This window comes from Lethenteron reissneri, chromosome 59, assembly GCF_015708825.2.
Source record: "Lethenteron reissneri isolate LAM-NWPU_2019-01 chromosome 59, ASM1570882v1, whole genome shotgun sequence".
Lineage (NCBI taxonomy): Eukaryota > Metazoa > Chordata > Hyperoartia > Petromyzontiformes > Petromyzontidae > Lethenteron > Lethenteron reissneri.
The window spans coordinates 3,492,505-3,518,341 of record NC_083837.1 but is presented as its reverse complement, the minus strand read 5'-3'; the positions used below and the strand labels follow the sequence as shown (position 1 = coordinate 3,518,341).

The 25,837-nt window shown below is 51.6% G+C and overlaps 1 protein-coding gene across 1 annotated transcript in view; it reads right to left on the bottom strand.

The window, feature by feature from the left end:
• LOC133357728 (tudor domain-containing protein 3-like) overlaps positions 1-25,837 on the bottom strand; it is a 58,678-nt gene that overhangs the window by 18,412 nt on the left and 14,429 nt on the right. The window contains exon 4 of the mRNA XM_061575823.1: positions 5,157-5,589. Within this exon, the coding sequence (XP_061431807.1) occupies positions 5,157-5,589 (433 nt within the window). The remainder of the gene's footprint in view (positions 1-5,156; positions 5,590-25,837) is intronic.

Sequence of the window (25,837 nt, the reverse complement as noted above, 5' to 3'; positions counted from 1 at the left end):
CACCCACACCCCACACCCCAACCCACACCCCAACCCACACCCCAACCCACACCCCAACCCACACTCCACCCACACCCCACACCCCAACCCACACCCCAACCCACTCCCCAACCCACACCCCAACCCACACCCCAACCCACTCCCCAACCCACTCCCCAACCCACACCCCAACCCACACCCCAACCCACACCCCAACCCCCTCCCCAACCACACCCCAACCCACACAACCCCAACCCACACCCCAACCCACACCCCAACACACACCCCAACCCCACACCCAACCCACACCCCAACCACACCCCCAACCAACACCCCAACCCACTCCCCAACCCACACCCCAACCCACACCCCAACCCACACCCCAACCCACTCCCCAACCCACACCCACACCCCAACCCACACCCCAACCAACACCCGAACCCACAACCCCAACCCACAACCCAACACCCCAACCCACACCCCAACCCACACCCCACCCACACCCCAACCCACACCCCAACACACACCCCAACCCACACCCCAACCCACACCCCAACCCACACCCTAACCCACACCCCAACCCACTCCCCACACCCCAACCCACACCCCAACCCACACCCCACACCACACCCACACCCAACCCACACCCCAACCCACACCCCAACCCACAACCCAACCCACACCCCAACCCACACCCCAACACACCCCAACCCACACCCCACCCACACCCAACCCACACCCCAACCCACCCACCCACCACCCAACTCCCCAACCCACACCCCAACTCACACCCCAACCCACACCCCAACCCACACCCCAACCCACACCCACAAACCACACCCCAACCCACACCCCAACCCACTCCCCACACCCCAACCCACACCCCAACCCACACCCCAACACTCACAACCCCAACCCACACAACCCCAACCCACACCCCAACCCACAACCCAACCCACACCCCAACCCACACCCCAACACACACCCCAACCCACACCCCAACCCACACCCCAACCCACCCCCCAACCCCCCCCAACCCACACCCAACCCACACCCCAACCCACACCCCAACCCACACCCCAACCCACACCCACAACCCACACCCCAACCCACATCCCAACCCACACCCCAACCCACACCCCAACCCACACCCCACACCCCAACCCACTCCCCAACCCACACCCCAACCCACACCCCACACCCCAACCCACACCCCAACCCACACCCGCCCGCGATGGACTTGCAACGGACCGTTGGGGCAAGCGCTGCAATTCCCCGCCGGCGATGTTTTTGCCGCACCCCAGAGGTCGCAACTGGGTACCCGATACCCGTACCCTTCCCGATACCCGGCTACCCGTACCCGGGTACCCGTTTGCGACCCTGGTGCGGCCGGGTACGGGTAGGCCGTGAGTCACTGGTGAGTGACCGTTTCATCTTCTTGGTTCTTTCGGTAAAGTCACGTGGAAGGGAAGTAATAAAAAAATTAAAATAAAACATAATAAAATAATTCTCACGACGTTTCGGCCACAACGCAAGCAGCCGTCCTCAGGTGAAAACCAGGTCTGGTTTTGCGTTGTGGCCGAAACGTCGTGAGAATTATTTTATTAAATCGAAAGAGTCACCGTTTGTCACTCATTTCCCAACGTCTTGTCTCTTCTCACAATTCAAGTTCCTAGAATCAACCCACCCGCGCCTGCAACATGGCTTCATCCCAGAGGTTGCAATAGGGTACCCGATACCCGTACCCTACCCGTACCCGGGTACGGGTAGGGTACGGCCGGGTACGGGTACGGGTACCCGTTTACGACCCTGGTGCGGCCGGGTACGGGTACGGGTAAGGAATCAAAACCCGTTTGCGACCTCTGGCGCACCGCACCGGGTGCGGATTTGAGGCCGAGTCGACCTAGGGGACCGGTTGGGATGATTCGTCGCCGGCGTCGGCCGTGAGCGGGGAGTCGAACTCGGGTGGCCGGGGTTCGCGGCAGCACCATCGCGACAAATGCACGCGTGTTTGCGGCTGGAGCTTTTTTCGCGCAAAAGCTCTTCAGAGAGACAGAAAATTCAGACGCGAAACTAAATTAAATGAACGTCCTCAACGGGTTCGGCTGCTTTGGTCCGCGGCTGTGGGACGTGAAATCAGAAATAAAATAAATAACTTTTATTAATTTTTATTTTTTACCTACGTGACTTTACCGAAAAAACCCAAGAATATGAAGACTTGCAATAACGAAAGCTTCAAATTCTAGAAGTGAAATAAAAAATCGGTGCGATATCTGGGCTCTACGTTCAGTGGCGAAAATAAAAAGGGTTTTAGTGTTTTAAAAAAAAAAATCTCATTTGTGTGCGAAGCGCCCGTGCATGTTAAGTGTGCATATGTCAGTGGGCGCGCGGGAGTGCGTGAGTGGTGTGTGTGTCTGTGTGTGTGTGTGCGTGTCTGTGTGTGTGTCTGTGTGTGTCGGTGCACGCGCGTGTGTGCACTGGGGAATGCGTGAGTGGTGTGTGTGTCTGTCTGTGTGTCTGTGTGTGTGTGTGCTCGCGGGAGTGCGTGAGTGGTGTGTGTGTCTGTGTGTGTCTGTGTGTGTGTCTGTGTGTGTCTGTGTGTGTGTCTGTGTGTGTGCGGTAGTGTAGCGGTTAGCGCGCTGCGCTATGAACCCGGCGACACGGGTTCGATTCCCGCTCACGGCCAACACCAGTGACGATTATCTGAACCGGTCCCGGGCCTCCCCTAGGTCGACTCAGCCTCAAATGAGTACCTGGTGCGGTGTGTAAACATTGCCACTAGGGAGACAAAGGCGGCCGGGCGTGGTGTTGGCCACCCACCCCCTCGTGTACCGTTCCGGCCTTCATAGGTGCTCGCTAACAGCACTTGCCCCAACAGTCTATTAAAGGCTATACGGGGGACATTTGTGTCTGTGTGTGTGTCAGTGTGCGCGTGTGTGCTCGCGGGAGTGCGTGAGTGGTGTGTGTTTGTGTGTGTCTGTGTGTGTGTCTGTGTGTCCGTGTGTGTGTGTGTCTGTGTGTGTGTCTGTGTGTGTGTGTGTCTGTGTGTGTGTGTGCTCGCGGGAGTGCGTGAATGGTGTGTGTGTCTGTGTGTGTGTGCGCGGGAGTGCGTGAGTGGTGTGTGTGTCTGTGTGTGTGTGTCTGTGTGTCTGTGTGTGTCGCTGCGCTACAAACCTGGCCACCCGAGTTCGATTCCCGCTCACGGCCAACACCGGTGACGATCATTCAAACCTGTCCTGAGCCTCCCCTAGGTCGACTCAGCCTTAAATGAGTACCCGGTATGATGTATGAACATCGCCACTGGTGAGACAAAGGCGGTCGGGCGTGGTGCTGGCCACTCACCCCCTCGTGTACCGTATCCGGCCTTCATAGGTAAGCTACCTGCTAAGAGCACTTGCCCCTACAGTCTGTTTTGGCTAAATGGGGGATCTTTGTCTTCATTGTTGTTACGCAGGGGAGCAGCGGTGAGATGTTATCTCTCTCGCCTGGTCTACAGGAGGTCGTGGGTTCAATCTCGACCCTGACAATGCCTGTTGTATATTTGGAGTTTGCGTGTCTCTCTCTCATCATCACGGTGGCACGGAGATGTTAACTACCTCGCCTGGTATGCAGGAGGTCGTGGGTTCGATCCCGACCCTTGACGCCTGCTGTATATTTGGAGTTTGCGTGTCTCTCTCTCTCTCATCATCATCACGGTGGCACGGAGATGTTAACTACCTCGCCTGGTATACAGGAGGTCGTGGGTTTGGCCCGGACACTGACGTCTGCTGTACATTTGGAGCCTGCGTGTCTCTCTCTCTCTCTGTCTGTCTCCGTGGTCGCGGGGATTTTCCCTCCGCATTTAGAATCGACGTGACGCGTCGTCCAAATCAACGTGCGAGTGTTCAGTTATTAATGTCGGCACGATGAAGATGTGGCGCGTGGTGCGTGGTACGTGTCATGTATCACGTGGTACATGGTACGTATCACGTGGTACGCATCACGTGGTACGTGGTACATTGTACATGGTACGTATCACGTGGTACGTATCACGTGGTACGTATCACGTGGTACGTGGTACATTGTACGTGGTACGTATCACGTGGTACGTATCACGTGGTACGTATCACGTGGTACGTATCACATGGTACGTATCACGTGGTACGTATCACGTGGTACGTGGTACATTGTACGTGGTACGTATCACGTGGTACGTATCACGTGGTAAATGGTACGTATCACGTGGTACGTGGTACATGGTACGTATCACGTGGTACGCTGGACGTGGTACGTATCACGTGGTACGTATCACGTGGTACGTGGTACATTGTACGTGGTACGTATCACGTGGTACGTATCACGTGGTACATGGTACGTATCACGTGGTACGTGGTACATTGTACGTGGTACGTATCACGTGGTACGTATCACGTGGTACATGGTACGTATCACGTGGTATGCTGGACGTGGTACGTGACACGTGATACGTATCATGTGGTACGTATCACGTGGTACGTATCACGTGGTACGTATCACGTGGTAAATGGTACGTATCACGTGGTACGTGGTACATGGTACGTATCACGTGGTACGCTGGACGTGGTACGTATCACGTGGTACGTATCACGTGGTACGTGGTACATTGTACGTGGTACGTATCACGTGGTACGTATCACGTGGTACATGGTACGTATCACGTGGTACGTGGTACATTGTACGTGGTACGTATCACGTGGTACGTATCACGTGGTACATGGTACGTATCACGTGGTATGCTGGACGTGGTACGTGACACGTGATACGTATCATGTGGTACGTATCACGTGGTACGTATCACGTGGTAAATGGTACGTATCACGTGGTACGTGGTACATGGTACGTATCACGTGGTACGCTGGACGTGGTACGTATCACGTGGTACGTATCACGTGGTACGTGGTACATTGTACGTGGTACGTATCACGTGGTACGTATCACGTGGTACATGGTACGTATCACGTGGTACGTGGTACATTGTACGTGGTACGTATCACGTGGTACGTATCACGTGGTACATGGTACGTATCACGTGGTATGCTGGACGTGGTACGTGACACGTGATACGTATCATGTGGTACGTATCACGTGGTACGTATCACGTGGTACATGGTACGTATCACGTGGTACGTATCACGTGGTACGTATCACGTGGTACGTACCTCCTGTCGCCGTCGCCGTCGTCACCGTCGTCGCCCCCGCGATGAGTCCGCCTCCTCCGGGGGCTCTGCCCTCGCTCCTCCTCCGCGCTGCCGGGACGTCCGCGGTGCCACTGCTGATGCTGCTGCTGATGCTGCTGATGCTGCTGCTGCTGATGCTGCTGCTGCTGCTGCTGCTGCGGCTGGTGCAGCTGCATCCCCCGCCCCTCGCCCACCCAGTGCCGGCCTTCCGCGGGCGGCCGCCTCTCCCGCTGGAAGCGCGGCGGCAAGTCGTGACCGGCGGGACGCGTCTCTCCGCCACGGCCGGTGCCGCCGCCGCCGCCGAACCGGCGCTCGCCGGCGCCGTGGTGCTCCGGAGGGAAGTGGAAGACGCCGGGAACGCCGCGGCGCCTCGGCTGTGAGTCCGGCTCGCGCGGCAAGCTCCCGGAGTCCGAGACTGCGGGCGGTCGGGGGGAGGAGACGAGAGAGAGAACGTTACGGACGGGCACGGCACCGGGGCCGAAGCCTACTCACCCCCCCCAGTGGAGTGCCACCGATAGCGGTAAAGCACCGATGAAGGCCGGCACTGTGGCACACACCGGGAGGGGGGGAGCACCACGCCCGGGCCGCCGTTTGTCTCCATACCCCCCAGCGCCGACGTTTAGATTTGGCATGAATCACGAAATGTCGTTGAGTCGACTCAGCGAGGGAACCGGTGTTCGGGATGATCGCCATCAGCGGTGCTGCTGGTGGCGGCGGGGAATCGAACTTCCACGCCGGATTCTCACGCCGCGCAAAGACAAAGATCCCCCGTAGGGCCTCGACAGAGCGTCGGGGCAAGGGTTGTCAGCGAGCAGCAGCGGCGGTGGTGGCTACGAAGGCCGGGAACTGTGGCACGCGCTGGCTGGAGGAGTCCCCGCGGAACTCCTCCAGCAGCTGGAATCTCCGCTTGCTGTGGCCGAGGGCCAATGCGGCCGCGCAAAGCACGCGTACGCTGTCGGCTTGTTTACCTTTCGATGTAAAGCTTCTTTCGTGACTGCAGGGATTCATCTTCTTGGTTCTTTCGGTAAAGTCACGTAGAAGGGAAGTAATGAAATAATAAAAATAAAACATAATAAAATTTCGATGTAAAGCTTTCGTGACTGCAGGGATTCATCTTCTTGGTTCTTTCGGTAAAGTCATGTAGAAGGGAAGTAATAAAATAATAAAAATAAAACATAATAAAACTTCGATGTAAAGCTTCTTTCGTGACTGCAGGGATTCATCTTCTTGGTTCTTTCGTCGGTAAACTCACGTAGAAGGGAAATAATAATGCGATTGCGAACTCGGAGGGCCATTACGACACTTCATGTGCCGGGCACATTATGTTATTACGTCCAGCAAAGTGATGGCGGTGACTGATTGAGTGGTTCAGTGGCGGGGGGGAAGGAGGGTGGGAGGGTGGGTGGTTATGACTACCGCCTCTGCGCGCCGAGTCACTGAGATCGTGAATTTTTGTCAACTAAAAGTATCGAAACTTTCTTATTTCATTTCATCGCACCAAGGTGAAAGGCCCCCGAACGGGCTACGTCACGGCTCTTCAGGACATTCACTGCGGCCGAACGCTCTGAACGCGTGACGCCGATTCTGAACGCGAAGGGGAGAACGGGGAGGAAAAATTCACGCGACCGCGGCGATAGAGACACACGCAAACTCCGAATAAACAGCAGCAGGCGTCGGGGTCGGGATCGAACCCACGACCTCCTGTATACCAGGCGAGGTAGTTAACATCTCCTAGCCACCGTCATGATGATTATGATGAGAGAGAGACACGCAGATTCCAGATATACAGCAGGTGTCGTCAGGGTCGGGATCGAACCCACGACCTCCTGCATACCAGACGAGGTAGTTAACATCTCCCAGCCACCGTGATGATGATGAGAGAGAGACACACAAACTCCAACTATACCGAAGGCTGAGGAGCGCAAAATGCAAGAAAGGCAAACCAACCATCCATATCCTCACCAGGCAAGGCGTACCAAGGCATTCACTTATTTTTCAGCCAGCGTGGCGTGGGGTGGGGTGCGTGTGGTGGGGTGGGTGGGGTGGGTGGCTTGGGGTGGGTGGGGTGGCGTGCGTGGGGTGGATGGGAGGACAGACACCAAAGTTGAAATTTGCAATGCTGGAGGGCAATTGCTGATGTCGTCAAGAGGCGGGTGAGAGGGGAGGGAGGGGAGAAAGGGGAGAGGGAGGAGAGGGAGGGAGCGAAAAAGTGTTGAGATGCACGAGAGGATTGCACTGCTGTGTTAAAGAGGGTAGAGAGGGGAGGGATGGAGGGAAGGAGGGAGGGGGCTTTATCCGCTAGTAGATTGCCAACGGTCTGTGAACCATCACTTCGCCTGTTCACGTTTCCGAAGATGTACGCGTACACGATCGGAACTGGGCAGACAAGCTGAAATAAAACCAAAAACTTTACCGGCACCGACGTTCCCACAAAGGCCACGTGCGAGGGTGGGGGGGGGCGGGGGGGGCGGGGGGGCGAGGGGGGCAAGACGGTTTTGCCACCAGCGGTCACGTCGCTTCCCCGCGGTGAGCGACGGGTAAAATCATCGGCGGGCCCGCTTGCACCGCTCCCGAGATTCTATACGGCGAACGGGGGGACGCCCCGCCAAGCCCCGCCGACTTGCAGCCACGTCTCGGAAAAGTGGTGGGGAAAAAACTATTCATTCGCAGCCAATTAACCCCTGCGTCTGTAACGGCGCGCGGGTAGAAAGTACGAGGCTAGAGGTCGAAAACGGGTTTTGATTCCTTACCCGTACCCGGCCGCACCAGGGTCGCAAATGGGTACCCGATACCCGGCCGGGTACCCGTACCCGTACCCTACCCGAATTGAGTGACAAACGGCTACTCACCAGTGACTCACGGTCTACCCGTACCCGTACCCGGCCGGGTACGGGAAGCCGTTCCCTACCCGTACCCTACCCGAAATGAATGACAAACGGTGACTCACCAGTGACTCACGGCCTACCCGTACCCGGCTGGGTACGGGTAGCCGGGTATCGGGTAGGGTACGGGTATCGGGTACCTGGTTGCGACCTCTGGTCCGAGGCGAGAGGGGTGGGAACCGTGTTTTGCCAGAGCGACGAAACGATTCGCACGCCTTCTTGGCACCTTCGCCACCGTTTGCCGAGGAGGGCGGATAATTCGACGGCATCGCAGACGCTGGGGAAAGTGTCGCAGGTCGCGCTCTCGACACAGCGGAGAGAGAAAACGCGAAAAACAAAAAATCGGGTCACGCCAAAATCGGCGGCTTCTCCCAACACAAGATACGGCTGCTCTAGTAAATATGCACGCGCGTGCACACACACACACACAAAGACCTAATTTGCACGATGGCCCAAAGCCAATTTTTCCCCGGGGCAGCATTTCCAATAAAAATGAACAGATTGCTGTTATTTTGTGCCAATTTTTGTCTTTGCTGTTGTTAAAAATAAAACAAAACATTTGAGACTGGAGCGAGTTGGGAAGCTGTCGGGGGTGCTTTGGGCAAGCACCTTGCTGAGTTGGAATCTAGTTTGTGTCCACCTGTGATCAGTATACAGTGAGGGTCTACTATCTTGTCCCTGACACCCTTGGAGAGCTCTTTGGTCTTGGCCATGGTGGAGAGTTTAGAATCTGATTGATTGATTGCTTCTGTGAACAGGTGTCTTTTATACAGGTAACAAGCTGAGATTAGGAGCACTCCCTTTTAAGAGTGTGCTCCTAATCTCAGCTGGTTACCTGTGTAAAAGACACCTGGGAGCCAGAAATTTTTCTGATAGAGAGGGGGTCAAATACTTATTTCCCTCATTAAAATGCAAATCAATGTATAACATTTTTGACGTGCGTTTTTCTGGATTTTGTTGTTGTTGTTGTTATTCTGTCTCTCACTGTTCAAATACACCTACTGTTAAAATTATAGACTGATCATTTCTTTGTCAGTGAGCAAACTTACAAAATCAGCAGGGGATCAAATACTTTTTAAATCCTTTATATTAAGTTCACTTGCTTGCTTGCTTGCGCGCTTACGACCGTGCAAATCTTTCGGTCGTTTTTTAACCCACTTCCCGTGATCCAATCGAGCTGACATTTTGCACACAGACTCGTTGTGCGTGACAATGTATTTTCGTGAAAAAAAATCCAAAATTTTACACTTTTTAGGAAAAAATAAATTATATTTAATTACCAATTGCTTAATGGTGGCAGGCAATCATCTGACCCATTGGTGACAGCTATCTCAAGCCAGAGGACGAGAGGACTCTAGCCGCCACGCATATAAAGGATTTATAGTGAAAAACTTTGTTTTTACGGGTTAATTTTTTTCCCCTCACTGTATATAGAGAACAAATAAACGCAACCCACTGATCGATCGAAAGAACCGGTGTATGATAAAGCGTTTCATGGTCACCTGTCGGAGACTACGTCTCTAGCCTCTACGTGCTGTGAAGGGCCATTGCCTGAAACGTCTAGTTAGTTTTTTTGTTCTTTCATGGCCGCGGAGATGTTGTTGACGAATGTGTGGAGTGTGTTGTGTTGCTGTTGTTGGTCTGTGCTTGTTCACCACTGTCAATGCAGCAGCAGCAGAAGCAGCAGCAGCAGCCATCAGCAGCAGTAGCAGCAGCCATCAGCAGAAGCAGCAGCAGTAGTAGCAGCAGTAGTAGCAGCAAAAGTAGTAGCAGCAGCAGTAGCAGCAGCAGCAGAAGCAGCATCAGCAGTAGCAGCAGCAGAAGCAGCCATCAGCAGTAGCAGCAGCAGCAGCAGCAGAAGCAGCAGCAGAAGCAGCAGAAGCAGCAGCAGTAGCAGCAGAAGCAGCAGCAGCCATCAGCAGCAGCAGCAGAAGCAGCAGCAGTAGCAGCATAAGCAGCAGCAGTAGCAGCAGAAGCAGCAGCAGTAGCAGCAGAAGCAGCAGCAGCAGCAGCAGAAGCAGCAGCAGTAGCAGCATAAGCAGCAGCAGTAGCAGCAGAAGTAGCAGCCAGCAGCCATCAACAGCAGCAGCAGCCAGCAGCAGAAGCAGCAGCAGTAGCAGCAGCAGCAGCAGAAGCAGCAGCAGTAGTAGCAGCAGTAGCAGCAGCAGCAGTAGCAGCAGTAGCAGCAGTAGTAGCAGTAGCAGTAGCAAACAAAAACAAAGTTGAACACGTTTATCGTCCATTGAGGCAGGAGTGGGCACGGGGTCGCGCGCGCGGCGTTCCTTCTCCCGGACAAATTACCACCGAGATAAAAACACGCTTCGGACGTGATACCAGTCGGGCCATGAGTAATCGTGGGAGAAATCCTAAGCCGCACACAATCACCATTGGAACCTCATTTGCCAGTAAAAATATGATAAATGATTTTTTACCCTTCTATCTGGCAACAAAACTGACACCTTTAAACAATGAGTCATGTTTGCATAGACCACAATACCTGCAGTCGTAATGCAAACAAAAAACACAACTCTGATAATATATGCACTGTCCTTGAAGTTGATTGGTCCACACCCGAGACAGCTTTCCTTAGAGCCTAGTCTCACATGGTGTTGAGTGGGTGGGTGAGTGGGTGAGTGAGTGGGTGAGTGAGTGGGTGAGTGAGTGGGTGAGTGAGTGGGTGAGTGAGTGCGTGGGTGAGTGGGTGGGTGAGTGGGTGATGAGTGGGTGAGTGAGTGGGTGAGTGGGTGGGTGTGTGAGTGAGTGGGTGAGTGAGTGGGTGAGTGATTGATTGAGTGGGTGATTGAGTGGATGATTGAGTGGGTGATTGAGTGGGTGAGTGAGCCAAAAGGCGCACAACTCCTTGCAAAAAAAAAAGGTGTCAGTTTTGTTGCCAGATAGAAGGGTAAAAAATCATTTATCAGCACACAATCCTTAAGGGTCTGCCAGTTTCACCCTGCCCTACGCCTCCCCCTCCCCACCCGTTCGTAGAGGCGTGCGCCTACTAAGACTATTTAATTAATCCAAGCGAACAAATCCCGATGAGGACGGCAACGCGATGGTTGGGTTGAGGATAAATTGCCGGGCTGGCTGGCGGGCTGGCGGGCTGGCAGGCTGGCGGGCTGGCTGGCGGGCGGGCTGGCGGGCTGGCGGGCTGGCTGCCGGCGTGGGCGAACGGAGGGGGTGCCGGGAATATGCCCCGGCAAATGTGCGCTGTGCGTATGGTGAACTTATTTGCAAGGTGAATCGGCGTAGGTGGCCAAAACCACGCCCGGCCGCCTTTGTCTCCCCAGTGGCGATGTTCGCGTGTTTACACATCGCCACTAGACCTTGGGGAGGCCCAGGACCGATTCAGATATTCGCCACTGGCGTTGGCTGTGAGTGTGAATCGAACCCGGGTTACCGGGGCCCACACACAGCGCAGCGCGGCTGACACTTGCACCGCCGCTCCCCAACGAAGACAAAGGTCCCCCGTATAACCTCGGCAAGAGCCGTCCGCGATCGACCTATGATGGGCCGGGCACGGCACGGCAGAGGTCGCAAACGGGTTTTGATTCCTTACCTGTACCCGGCCGCACCAGGGTCGCAAATGGCTACCCGTACCCAGCTGGGTACGGGTAGCCGTTCCCTACCCGTACCCGTACCCTACCCGAAATGAGTGACAAACGGTGACTCACCAGTGACTCATGGCCTACCCGTACCCGGCCGCACCAGGGTCGCAAACGGCTACCCGTACCCGTACCCGGCTGGGTACGGGTAGCCGGGTATCGGGTAGGGTACGGGTATCGGGTACCCGGTTCTGACCTCTGCGGCACGGAGTGGAATGGGTGGCTGCCCGCCACACACACACACTCCCACACACACACTCACACACACTCACACACACACTCACACACACTCACACACACTCACAGACACACACACACTCACACACTCACACACTCACACACACACTCACACACTCACACACACACTCACACACACACTCACACACTCACACACACTCACACACTCACACACACTCACACACACTCACACACACTCACACACTCACACACACTCACACACACAGACACACACTCACACACACTCACACACACTCACACACACAGACTCACAGACACACTCACAGACACACACACACAGCCAGGCAGAGTAACACGCAAACCCGCTCTAGGCAAATCCTCATTGCACTTTACCACCCCTCCACCATTGCCATTCCACGCTTTAAGGTGCCACGGGTTTTCCCGCGTTGACCTCGCGTTAGCCGACCTTTGGATGCGACGCTTCTAGACGGCGGCTGTCGCAGGGAGGCTCATCACCGCCGCACTCGCCGCGTTGACCGGGGGCAACCGGGGGACGGAGCGAAAGAGAATTGTTGCTGCAGGTTCATTTCCACCCCATCGCGCCGGTTTAATATTGTTATTTTTTTAAATCTATGGGCAGTGTTAGTCTATGGGTAGTGCTGAGTCTATGGGCAGTGTTAGTCTATGGGCAGTGTTGAGTCTATGGGCAGTGTTAGTCTATGGGCAGTGTTAGTCTATGGGCAGTGTTGAGTCTATGGGCAATGTTAGTCTATGGGCAGTGTTGAGTCTATGGGCAGTGTTGAGTCTATAGGCAGTGTTAGTCTATGGGCAGTGTTAGTCTATGGGCAGTGTTAGTCTATGGACAGTGTTGAGTCTATGGGCAGTGTTAGTCTATGGGCAGTGTTAGTCTATGGGCAGTGTTGAGTCTATGGGCAATGTTGGGTCTATGGGCAGTGTTAGTCTATGGGCAGTGTTGAGTCTATGGGTAGTGTTGAGTCTATGGGCAGTGTTAGTATATGGGCAGTGTTAGTCTATGGGCAGTGTTAGTCTATGGGCAGTGTTAGTCTATGGGCAGTGTTAGTCTAAGGGCAGTGTTAGTCTATGGGCAGTGTTGAGTCTATGGGGAATGTTAGTCTATGGGCAGTGTTGAGTCTATGGGCAGTGTTGAGTCTATAGGCAGTGTTAGTCTATGGGCAGTGTTAGTCAATGGGCAGTGTTGAGTCTATGGGCAATGTTAGTCTAAGGGCAGTGTTGAGTCTATGGGCAGTGTTAGTCTATGGGCAGTGTTAGTCTATGGGCAGTGTTAGTCTATGGGCAGTGTTGAGTCTATGGGCAGTGTTGAGTCTATGGGCAGTGTTAGTCTATGGGCAGTGTTGAGTCTATGGGCAGTGTTAGTCTATGGGCAGTGTTAGTCTATGGGCAGTGTTGAGTCTATGGGCAGTGTTGAGTCTATGGGCAGTGTTAGTCTATGGGCAGTGTTGAGTCTATGGGCAGTGTTAGTCTATGGGCAGTGTTAGTCTATGGGCAGTGTTAGTCTATGGGCAGTGTTAGTCTATGGGCAGTGTTAGTCTATGGGCAGTGTTGAGTCTATGGCAGTGTTAGTCTATGGCAGTGTTAGTCTATGGGCAGTGTTAGTCTATGGGCAGTGTTAGTCTATGGGCAGTGTTAGTCTATGGGCAGTGTTAGTCTATGGGCAGTGTAGCCCAGTGTTAGTCTATGGGTAGTGTTAAGTCTATGGGTAGTGTTGAGTCTATGGGTAGTGTTGAGTCTATGGGCAGTGTTAGTCTATGGGCAGTGTTAGTCTATGGGCAGTGTTGAGTCTATGGGCAGTGTTGAGTCTATGGGCAGTGTTAGTCTATGGGCAGTGTTAGTCTATGGGCAGTGTTGAGTCTATGGGCAGTGTTAGTCTATGGGCAGTGTTAGTCTATGGGCAGTGTTGAGTCTATGGGCAGTGTTGAGTCTATGGGCATGTTAGTCTAGGGCAGGTTAGTCTATGGGCAGTGTTAGTCTATGGGCAGTGTTAGTCTATGGGCAGTGTTAGTCTATGGGCAGTGTTAGTCTATGGGCAGTGTTAGTCTATGGGCAGTGTTAGTCTATGGGTAGTGTTAAGTCTATGGGTAGTGTTGAGTCTATGGGTAGTGTTGAGTCTATGGGCAGTGTTAGTCTATGGGCAGTGTTGAGTCTATGGGCAGTGTTGAGTCTATGGGCAGTGTTGAGTCTATGGGCAGTATGTATGTTTGTTGAACTTCTTTCGCACCGTACGTAGCCAACCGCGGCTAATCGGAGGTGCGATGTGAACACGACAAGGTAAAAACGCAAACAGAAGCCGTTCTAAAGAAATGAGTTCGTCAACGTCGATTTTAAAAAGCCCGTAGCTCCATAACTCGCTGAGCTCTCGTTTGTGACAGCCGGGACGCTTCTGAACAAGAGCGAGCGATGGAGTCTCAGTGGGCTTTAGCTGGTCAAATAAAAAGATAGTTTAAGGTCAAGTCCCTGGTCGCTTAGCCCACCCACCCACCCCACCGCTCCCTCCCTCCCTCCCTCCCCGATCCTCCTTATTTCAGAATGAGAATCTTTAATCGCAGCGGATGAATCCGACGCGCTATGAAGCTTTCGCGGTCACAGATACCACCGCCCTCATCCCCTCCCTGGGCAGCCCCCCCTCCCACCCACGCCCCCCCCCCCACCCCCGTGTGCTCATAACGTTGAGAACGGCTGCAGATCCAGTAAAGTGAATTGCCGATATTGAATGACTTTCACCGGTTTATTGACAATACTTTTTGAGCCACCACCACCACCACCACCATCCCACCGGCCCAAATCGCCCGGCCAACCAGGGAGATAGATTCAGGCTAATGGGACCTGACGGCTAAAACGAAAATGGTCAATGGGGGGGGGGGGGGGGGGGGGGAGGGCAGTGGGTGGGTTCAGGGTCAGATGCAGTGGAGGCCCGGACTGGAACAGCGCAGCGATGAAAAAAATTACAAAATAAAAATTACAAAAATTTAAAACTGTGCGGCTGCAACATCCCCGGGGTTTGACCTCTGACCTTCCGACCAAGACTCACGCTCCACACCCCGAAGAGGAGAACAAAAAAACAACTCCGAAAAAACCACGGCGTTGGTAAGATGCGGACACCCTGTTTCATGGTGCCCAAAGGGAAAACTTGACTTTACCGAAAGACCCAAAGAATATCTAAAAATTTTTATTTTTTATTTTACCAGGGTAGGCCCACTGAGCTACATAGCTTTTCTTTTCAGAAGGGAAATCTGGCCACAAATGATGGCCCAGTGAAGTGGCTTATCATGATCACCGTGTGGAAATGTACAAAAGCACGAATACTCAAAACGCGTGACGTTGATTCTAAATGTGGAGGGTAAAACTGGAGGACCCGGAGAAAAATAAACGCGACCACGGGGAGAGAAAGATACGCAAACTCCAAATACACAGCAGCAGGAGCCAGGATCGGGATCGAACCCACGACCTCCTGCACACCAGGCGAGATAGTTAACATCTCCTAGCCACCGTGATAATGATGATGAGAGAGAGAGACACGCAAACTCCAAATATACAACAAGCGTCAGGGTCAAGATCGAACCCACGACCTCCTGTATACCAGGCGAGGCAGTCAATATCTCATAGCCACAGTGATGATGATTATGATGAGAAAGACACGCAAACTCCAAATATACAGCAGCAGGCGTCAAGGTCAGGATTGAACTCACGACCTCCTGCATACCGGGCGAGGTAGTTAACATCTCATCAACCGTGGCGCACAGGGCAAGCAGTGGCACAAGGGCCGGCGGGCCCAGGTTCGATTCCCGCTCCCGAAGAACACAAAAGTGGTAAATGTTTGAACCCGCACTGCGCCTCCCCTAGGTCGACTCAGCCTTAACCCAGCGCGATGCGTAAACATCGCAACCAGGGTGCCAACTGGCAGTCCCGTAGTGTTCCCGCATGCGGTGTGTGAACGTGAGCACTGGGAAGACAAAGACGGCCGGGCGTGGTGCTGGCCACCAACCCACCCGCCCGTCATTTGCCGTGCCAGCCTTTCGTAGGTGCTCGCTAACAGCACTTGCCCCGGCAGCCCGTGAAAAGGGCTACACGGGGAGCTTTGCTTTGTGTGTACACACACCCGCATAGGTTGGCGCATTAATCATCAGGAACATGCAAGCGTTCCCATTGAAAATGAATTCATCAAATAGCAGCGAGGTACAAGTTTGATGATTCCGTAATTGTATTGCAAAACTTGGTCAAGGCCTCAATATTAGCATTCGCTTGATTAATTGGCTGCACGTTTATGTAGATAGAATAATAATAATAAAAATAAAAGAACACATTGCAACTCAAATATACATTCGCTCACGTCGGAGAGAGAAGGGAGCCGGCTAATTAAAGCGGCGACTCGCTACCCTGAAGATGCCGCATGGAGCTCCCTCCTGGATTGTACCCGTTGCCTCGTCGTGTGTGCGTGCGTGTGTGTGTTCAGTGCGTGTGTTCAGTGCGTGTGTTCAGTGCGTGTGTTCAGTGCGTGTGGTGTGTGTGTTCAGTGCGTGTGTTGTGTGTGTGTGTGTTCAGTGCGTGTGTGCGTGTGTGCGTGCGTGTGTGCGTGTGTGTGTCGTGCGTGTGTGTGTGTTCAGTGCGTGTGTGTGTGTTCCGTGCGTGTGTCGTGTGCGTGTTCAGTGCGTGTGTGTGCCGTGCGTGTGTGTGTGTTCTGTGCGTGTGTGTCGCGTGCGTGTGTGTGTGTTCAGTGCGTGTGTGTCGCGTGCGTGTCGTGTGTGCGCGTGTGTCGTGTGTGTGTGTGTGTCGTGTGTGCGTGTGTGTGTGTTCACCGCGTGTGTGTGTGTGTGTTCAGTGCGTGTGTGTGTGTGTGTGTCGTGCGTTCCATGAGTGTGTCGGGCGTACGTACACCATGCGTGCGTGTGTGCGTAGTGTGTTCAGTGCGTGTGTCGTGTGTGCGTCGTGCGTTCAGTGCGTGTGTTTTTGCGGGCGAGGTCTTACGTATGCCATGTGTATGTTGCATGCTGCGTGTGCATGCGTGTGTTTCGTGTTGCGTGTGCATGCGTTGCGTGTTGTGTGTGCATGCGTGTGCATGCGTGTACGTTGCGTGTTGCGTGTGGGGAGCGGCGGTGCAGTGGTTAGCGCTGCGCTACGAACCCGGCAACCCGAGTTCGAGTCCCACTCACGGCGAACTCCGGTGAGGAATATCTGAATCGGTCCTGGGCCTCCCCGAGGTCGACTCAGCCTCAAATCAATACCAGGTGCGATGTGTAATCATCGCCGTTGGGGAGACAAAGGCGGCCGGGCGTGGTGTTGGCCACCCCACCCCCTCGTGTGCCGTGCCGGCCTTCAAAGCACTTTCCCCAACAGTCTGTTAAGGCTATACGGGGGATCTTTCTCTCTGTACGTATGTCCCGTGCGCGTGTGTGTGTGTTGTGTGTTGTACGTCTGCGTGTTGAAGTTCTTTCGCGCCATACGTGGCTAACCGGAGGTGGCGAAAAACAAGGAATTGCTCTTAAGGTTTTTTCGGTAAAGTCACGTAGGTAAAAAATAAATACAAATAAATAATAAAAAATGCAAATAAATCAATTAAATCGGAGGCAACACAAGCTTCCTTCATCTGGTGTAAAAAGGCACAGCAACATAACTGTATCTTCTTGGTTCTTTCGGTAAAGTCACGTAGAAGGGAAATAAAATAATAAAAATAAAACATAATAAAATACAAATCTCACGACGTTTCGGCCACAACGCAAGCAGCCGTCCTCAGGAAAGACAGCGTCTGAATTCAGACGCTGTCTTTCTGACAGACCTGTTCTTCACCTGAGGACGGCTGCTTGCGTTGTGGCCGAAACGTCGTGAAAATTATTTTATTATGTTTTATTTTTATTATTTCCATTCTACGTGACTTTACCGAAAGAACCAAGAAGATAAATCCCTGCAGTCACGAAAGCTTTAAACCGAAACATAATTGTAGTGGAGCTTCAAATCTAGAAGGAATTGCTCATTCCACGCGTTGCGTCGTGTGCGTGCGTGTGCGTGCGTGTGTGCGTGCGTGTGCGTGCGTGTGTGTGCGTGTGTGTGTGCGTGCGTGTGCGTGTGTGCGTGCGTGTGCGTGCGTGTGTGCGTGCGTGTGCGTGCGTGTGTGCGTGCGTGTGCGTGCGTGTGCGTGCGTGCGTGCGAATGGGGAGCGGTAGTGTAGTGGTTAGCGCGCTTCGCTACGAACCTGGCGACCCGGGTTCGATTCCCGCTCACGGCCAACACCAGTGACGATGATCTAAACCGGTCCTGGGCCTCCCCTAGGTCGACTCAGCCTTAAATGAGTACCTGGCGCGGTGTGTAAACATCGCCACTGGGGAGACAAAGGCGATCGGGCGTGGTGCTGGCCACCCAACTCCTCTTTCGTGTACCGTTCTGGCCTTCATAGGTGCTCGCTAACAGCACTTGCCCCTACAGTCTGTTAAGGCTATACGGGGGATCTTTGTGCGTGCGCGTGCGTTTGCTTTTCCATCGTGGCCACGCTGATGCGTTGCCTTTGCGTTGTTTCACACTCGGTTCGATGGCACCGCGGGTGCGAGGGAAAGATGGAAATCTCTCGGCAAAATCCAACTGCCACACCCATTCATCTTCTTGGTTCTTTCGGTAAAGTCACGTAGAAGGGAAGTAATAAAATAATACAAATAAAACGTAATAAAATTTCGATTTAAAGCTTTCGTGACTGCAGGGATTCATCTTCTTGGTTCTTTCGGTAAAGTCACGTAGAAGGGAAGTAATAAAATAATAAAAATAAAAATAATAAAATAATTATATTTAAAGCTTTCGTGACTGCAGGGATTCATCTTCTTGGTTCTTTCGGTAAAGTCACGTAGAATAAAAATAAAACATCATAAAATAATTCTCACGACGTTTCGGCCACAACGCAAGCAGCCGTCCTCAGGTGAAGAACAGGTCTGTCGGAAAGACAGAGTCATTCAGACGTCTCATTCAGACCCCACCCCACTCCACCACACCCCACAACGCCGGCCTTCACTGCCATCCACAAACGTCACCAGCAGCAGCAGAAGCCACAGATTTCCGTAGCGGGACAGAGTATGTGGCTGGGGGGGGGGGCGTGGTGGGGGGCCGATGTCCTCTCACTGCCAAGCCGGACGTAGACTTCCAGCCCGGCTTCAAAGTCGCGTTTTCGCTGCGGGGTTCTCATCGCAAAGTCTTCAGTTTTTTGTTATTTTTAAATCCTTTATATTAAGTTCACTTGCTTGCTTGCTTAGGACCGTGCAAATCTTTCGGTCGTTTTTTAACCCACTTCCCGTGCTCCAATCGAGCTGATCTTTTCCACACAGACTCGTTGTGCGAAACAATTAATGTTCGTGAAAATGTCAAAATTTTACACTTTTAGGACAAAAATATTATATTTAATTACCAATTGCTTAATGCTGCCATGCAATTATCTGACCCATAGGTGGCAGCCATCTCAAGCCAAAGGACGAGAGGACTCTAGCCGCCACGCATATAAAGGATTTATAGTGAAAAACTTTGTTTTTACGGGTTAATTTTTCCCCTCTCTCACCCTCTTTCTCTAAACTCGTACTTACTTGCAAGCGGGAAGAACCTCGCTCTCGCCTCTCGGAGCTGCACAGACCCCCCCCCCCTCCCTCCCCGCCCCCCGCAGCGCGCTCGCATTCTAAATCGGTTTTTTTTGTTGGTTTTCCTTTTTAAATCCTTTACATTAAGTTCACTTGCTTGCTTGCTTACGACCGTGCAAATCTTTCGGTCGTTTTTGAACCCACTTCCCGTGATCCAATCGAGCTGACATTTTGCACACAGACTCGTTGTGCGTGACAATTAATGTTGGTGAAAAAATGTTTCAAAAATTTTACACTGTTTATGAAAACAAATTAAATATTTAATTACCAATTGCTTAATGGTGGCAGACAATCATCTGACCCATAGGTGGCAGCCATCTCAAGCCAGAGGACGAGAGGACTCTAGCCGCCACGCATATAAAGGATTTATAGTGAAAAACTTTGTTTTTACGGGTTATACTTGTTAAGTCTTGCTTCGTATCAGGGAGGCTGCTTGCTGCTGCTGCTGCTATTGCTGCTGGTAAAGAGAGAGAGAGATAGAGATTCAAATATCTGAGATGAAAGTTGCATTGATATTCCGCTGGCCCACAGAACAGAAGCGGAATGGGGAGAAATCCGATGATCTGTGAAGCTCTTTGGCTACAGATGTTCGTTAGGGGGGGGCACGGGGCTCAGAAAGTTACCACCACCACAACCACCATCACCACAACAACAACAACAACTACAACAACAAAAACGATTGGCGTTGCGAAGTATAGGAGAGATCAGCGAATCGCTCTGCATGAGTGAATTTAAACTAAACTCTTTATTTTTTATTTTACCAGGTAAGGCCCACTGAGTCATTAGCTGTTTGTTTCAGAAGCGAACTGGACTCAAGCGATAGCTCAACGAAGCGTCGTTGCGTACGTTGAACTTCTTTCGCACCGTACGTAGCCAAACGTGCTAATCAGAAGTGCAGTGTTGAGTCTATGGGCAGTGTTGAGTCTATGGGTAGTGTTGAGTCTATGGGTAGTGTTGAGTCTATGGGTAGTGTTGAGTCTATGGGCAGTGTTGAGTCTATGGGCAGTGTTGAGTCTATGGTGCAGTGTTGAGTCTATGGGCAGTGTTGAGTCTATGGGTAGTGTTGAGTCTATGGGCAGTGTTGAGTCTATGGGTAGTGTTGAGTCTAGGGTAGTGTTGAGTCTATGGGCAGTGTTGAGTCTATGGGTAGTGTTGAGTCTATGGCAGTGTTGAGTCTATGGGCAGTGTTAAGTCTATGGGTAGTGTTGAGTCTATGGGCAGTGTTGAGTCTATGGGTAGTGTTGAGTCTATGGGCAGTGTTGAGTCTATGGGTAGTGTTGAGTCTATGGGCAGTGTTGAGTCTATGGGTAGTGTTGAGTCTATGGGTAGTGTTGAGTCTATGGGTAGTGTGAGTCTATGTGCAGTGTGAGTCTATGGGCAGTGTTGAGTCTATGGGCAGTGTTGAGTCTATGTGCAGTGTGAGTCTATGTGCAGTGTGAGTCTATGTGCAGTGTGAGTCTATGTGCAGTGTGAGTCTATGGGCAGTGTTAGTCTATGGGCAGTGTTGAGTCTATGGGTAGTGTTGAGTCTATGTGCAGTGTGAGTCTATGTGCAGTGTGAGTCTGTGGGCAGTGTTGAGTCTATGGGCAGTGTTGAGTCTATGGGTAGTGTTGAGTCTATGGGCAGTGTTGAGTCTATGGGTAGTGTTGAGTCTATGGGTAGTGTGAGTCTATGTGCAGTGTGAGTCTATGGGCAGTGTTGAGTCTATGGGCAGTGTGAGTCTATGGGCAGTGTGAGTCTATGGGCAGTGTAAGTCTATGTGCAGTGTGAGTCTATGTGCAGTGTGAGTCTATGTGCAGTACGTACGTAGCCAACCGTACTGATCGGAGTTCCTTCCAGACTGGAGCAATCACACTTCTTGTTGACGCACCACTCCCCCCCCCGCCCCCCACACACAACTTAACATCCGTGATGAAGAGCTTCATAGCTCATCGGATTCATCGTTCCAGCAGTCTCAGCAACGGCTCCGCGCTTTCTGACACGCAAATCTGTCAAATTCATTTACGTTTTAAATTCGGGCCGTGGATACAGGAAAGCTGGAACAACCACATTCATTTCCTCCCGCCCTCCATTCAACGGCAAGCAGGCTACAAGACTCGATTTAAAGCTTTCGTGACTGCAGGGATTCATCTTCTTGGTTCTTTCGGTAAAGTCACGTCTTCACCTGAAGACGGCTGCTTGCGTTGTGGCCGAAACGTCGTGAGAATTTTTTTACTATGTTTTATTTTTATTATTTTATTACTTCCCTTCTACGTGACTTTACCGAGAGAACCAAGAAGAGGCTACAAGACTCTTTGGTTTAAAAGATGAAATAAAATAAATAAGAAATGTAAACAACTAAATTAAATCACGACGTTTCGAATATACACACCACAGTAATTCTGCCTGAGCAGCCACTCCTGCTGACGGAGGCTTGTGTTGCCTCCGAAACGTCGTGAATTTAACTTGGTTGTTTCATCTTCTTGGTTCTTTTGGTAAAGTCACGTAGAAGGGAAGTAATAAAATAATAATGAGAAGTATTTTATCATGTTTTATTATTTCATTGTTTTATTATTTCCATTCTACGTGACTTTACCGAAAGAACAAGAAGATGAATCCCTGCAGTCACGAAAGCTTTAAATCGAAATTTTATTATGTTTTATTTTTTATTATTTTATTATTTCCCTTCTACGTGACTTTACCGAAAGAACCAAAAAGATGAATCCCTGCAGTCACGAAAGCTTTAAATCGAAATTGGTTGTTTTCATTTTTTATTTATTTTATTTGATCTTTTCACCCACGTAACTTTACCGAAAAAACCACAGAGGCATGGATCCTTGCCGTCACAAAAACTTCAAATCTAGCATCAAGCTACACGAGTTAAGCGCGCGATGTAAATGACACGGCGTTTGTCTCTTTGTCGAGATCTCATTGATGTACGCCGCTGTGAACATCCCTCCGATAAAACCACAAAATCTGGCTTTTAAATTGCCCATTATTCAGCTTTTAGGCGACATTCCCACTCACGCATTTTTCTTTCCGTGTCACACGTGCGATAGCGGGATAATGGCGCGCGTAATTCTTTAAATCATCGTCGTCGTCGTCGTCGCCTGCCTCGCCGAACGAAAGGATGGTTGGGGTACGGGGAATTTCGTTTAGACGCGTAGGAAGAGTGTTAAAACAGCTGCGCTAATTGCTCTGCAAGCATCTGGTCTCGCTTCTTTCACGACGTCCACGTTTATTCCATCCATCAAACCGGCGAAAAGGTGGTCGTTATCTTCTTGGCTCTTTCGGTAAAGTCACGTAGAAGGGAAGTAATGAAATAATAAAAGTAAAACATAATAAAATAATTCTCACGACGTTTCGGCCACAACGCAAGCAGCCGTCCCTCAGGTGAAGAATGGATTATTTTATTATGTTTTATTTTTATTATTTTATTACTTCCCTTCTACGTGATGACTATACCGAAAGAACCAAGAAGATGAATCCCTGCAGTCACGAAAGCTTTAAATCGAAAGGTGGTCGTAACACCTCTTAAAACGATCTAAATAGGTGTTTTTTAAATCCTTTATATTAAGTTCGCTTGCTTGCTTGCTTGCGCGCTTACGACCGTGCAAATCTTTCGGTCGTTTTTAACCCACTTCCCGTGATCCAATCGAGCTGAAATTTTGCACACAGACTCGTTGTGTGTGACAATTTATTTTCGTGAAAATTTTTTTTCCAAAATTTTCCACTTTTTAGGAATCTTTTTTTAAATATTTAATTTTAAATACCAATGTGATAAAAATGAAACTCTTACTCAAGAAAACAGAAATGAATAATAAAATGAAACCGATGCCACGCATATAAAGGATTTATAGTGAAAAACTTAGTTTTTTACGGGTAAATTTTCGGTTGCTTTCTTTCGCCGGATAATTTCCATTGAGCGACGCGGCTCTATGTCAGGAGCAGTCCGACTGCCACGAACGATCGCTCAACGAAGCGGCCGATCACCGTCGCGTGGAAATTGACGGCAGCGGCCAAACATTCTGAACGCGTGACGTCGAGTTCTAAATACGGAGAGGCTGAACAGAAGGTACCCAGAGAACAATCCACGCGACCACGGGGAGAGAGAGACACACGCAAACTCCAAATATACAGCAGCAGGCGTCGTCAGGGTCGGGATCGAACCCACGACCTCCTGTAGACCGGGCGAGGTAGTTAACATCTCCTAGCCACCGTGATGATGATAATGAGAGAGAGAGAGACACGCAAACTCCAAATATACAGCAGCAGGCGTCGTCAGGGTCGGGATCGAACCCACGACCTCCTGTTAGACCGGGCGAGGTAGTTAACATCTCCTAGCCACCGTGATGATGATGAGAGAGAGAGACACGCAAACTCCAAATATACAGCAGCAGGCGTCGTCAGGGTCGGAGTCGAACCCACGACCTCCTGTACACCAGGCGAGGTAGTTAACATCTCCTAGCCACCGTCATGATGATGAGAAAGAGAGACACGCAAACTCCTAATATACAGCAAGCGGATCGGGATTGAACCCAAAATTAGTCTTGCTGTGGATTTTACACCTGATGATGATTGCTTGTGTTGCAGTCGAAAACGTCGTGAGAATTTTATTGTTTTAATATATTTATTATTCTATTGTTTTCCTTCTACGTGACCAAGAATATGTTTTAATAATAGTTTTAGTTACAGCTAACTAAACCTAAAAAACATTTCTAAAATAACCACTCGCGGTCTAAGCAGCGACACCGCAAGCACATCCCCGCTGTCAAAGGCCGCGGGGCCAAACTTGCTCCAGCGATTGGTGAGAGAAAAGACGAGTTTTCAAAGTATCCAGGCCGGGTTCACCGCGAAATACCAAAACACATCAGCGAGCACCGACACACTTTTAATTGGCCTCATTTGTTCCCGGCGAAATAACGACGACGACGAACCTGCACGGCATTCTCGGGGAGGAGAAAGTGAAATTAAAGTTCTAGAATTCCTGCTGAATTGGAAATCATCCTAAACGAGTTTGTGAACTTAAAAAGGCTGAGCATTCGTATTGAGGAATAGCGTTCAAACGCCAGCAGTCGTTGACTCTGATGGGGGGGGGGGTACGGTGAAAATAAATGGATGTGGCGTGAAATCCGGGTGAAGAGTAACACGCGTGTGCACGCGCATGTACGCACACACACGCGCGCACACACATGTACGCACACACACGCGCACGCTCACTCACTTATTCACCTGCTCAGCCACTCACTCACCTGCTTACCCACTCACTCACCCACTTGCTCATTCTCTCACTCACTCACCCACTCACTCAACTGCTCACCCACTCACTCACTCACCCACTTGCTCACCCACTTACTCACTCACTCACTCTCTCACTCACTCACTCACCCACTTGCTCACTCACCCATTCACTCACTCACTCACCCAGTTGCTCATTCTCTCACTCACCCACTCACTCACCTTCTCACCCACTTACTCACTCACTCAGTCACCCACTCACTCGCTAGCATGTTCACACTCATTATGTAACTCGCTCGCTCACCCAAGTCTACCCCCTTGCTCACCCGCTCACTCACCCTCTCACTCGCCCACACTCACTCTCTCACTGACTCTCTCACCCGCTCACTCACTCTCTCACTGACACTCTCTCACTCTCTCACTGACTCTCTCACTCGCTCAATAACTAGCTCACTCACTCTCTCACCCGCTCACTCACCCACCCACCCGCTCCCTCACCCACCCTCTCACCCTCTCACTCGTCCCGCTCACTCACTCACCCGCTCACCCGCTCACTCACTCACCCTCTCACTCTCTCACCCGCTCACTCTCTCACTCTCTCACTCACACTCTCACTCTCTCACCCGCTCACTCACTCGCTCACTCACTCACTCTCTCGCCCCACCACGCGCTAACTCACTCACTCACTCTCTCACTCACTCTCTCACCCGCCTCACTCACTCTCTCACCCGCTCACTCGCCCTCTCACTCTCTCACTCACTCCCTCTCCACTCTCTCACCCGCTCACTCACTCGCTCACTCACTCACTCTCTCGCCCCACCCACGCGCTAACTCACTCACTCACTCTCTCACCCGCTCACTCACTTGCCCTCTCACTCTCTCACTCTCTCACCCGCTCACTCACTCGCTCACTCACTCGCTCACTCACTCACTCTCTCGCCCCACCCACGCGCTAACTCACTCACTCACTCTCTCACTCACTCTCTCACCCGCTCACTCACTCTCTCACCCGCTCACTCGCCCTCTCACTCTCTCACTCACTCTCTCACCCGCTCACTCACTCGCTCACTCACTCACTCTCTCGCCCCACCCACGCGCTAACTCACTCACTCACTCTCTCA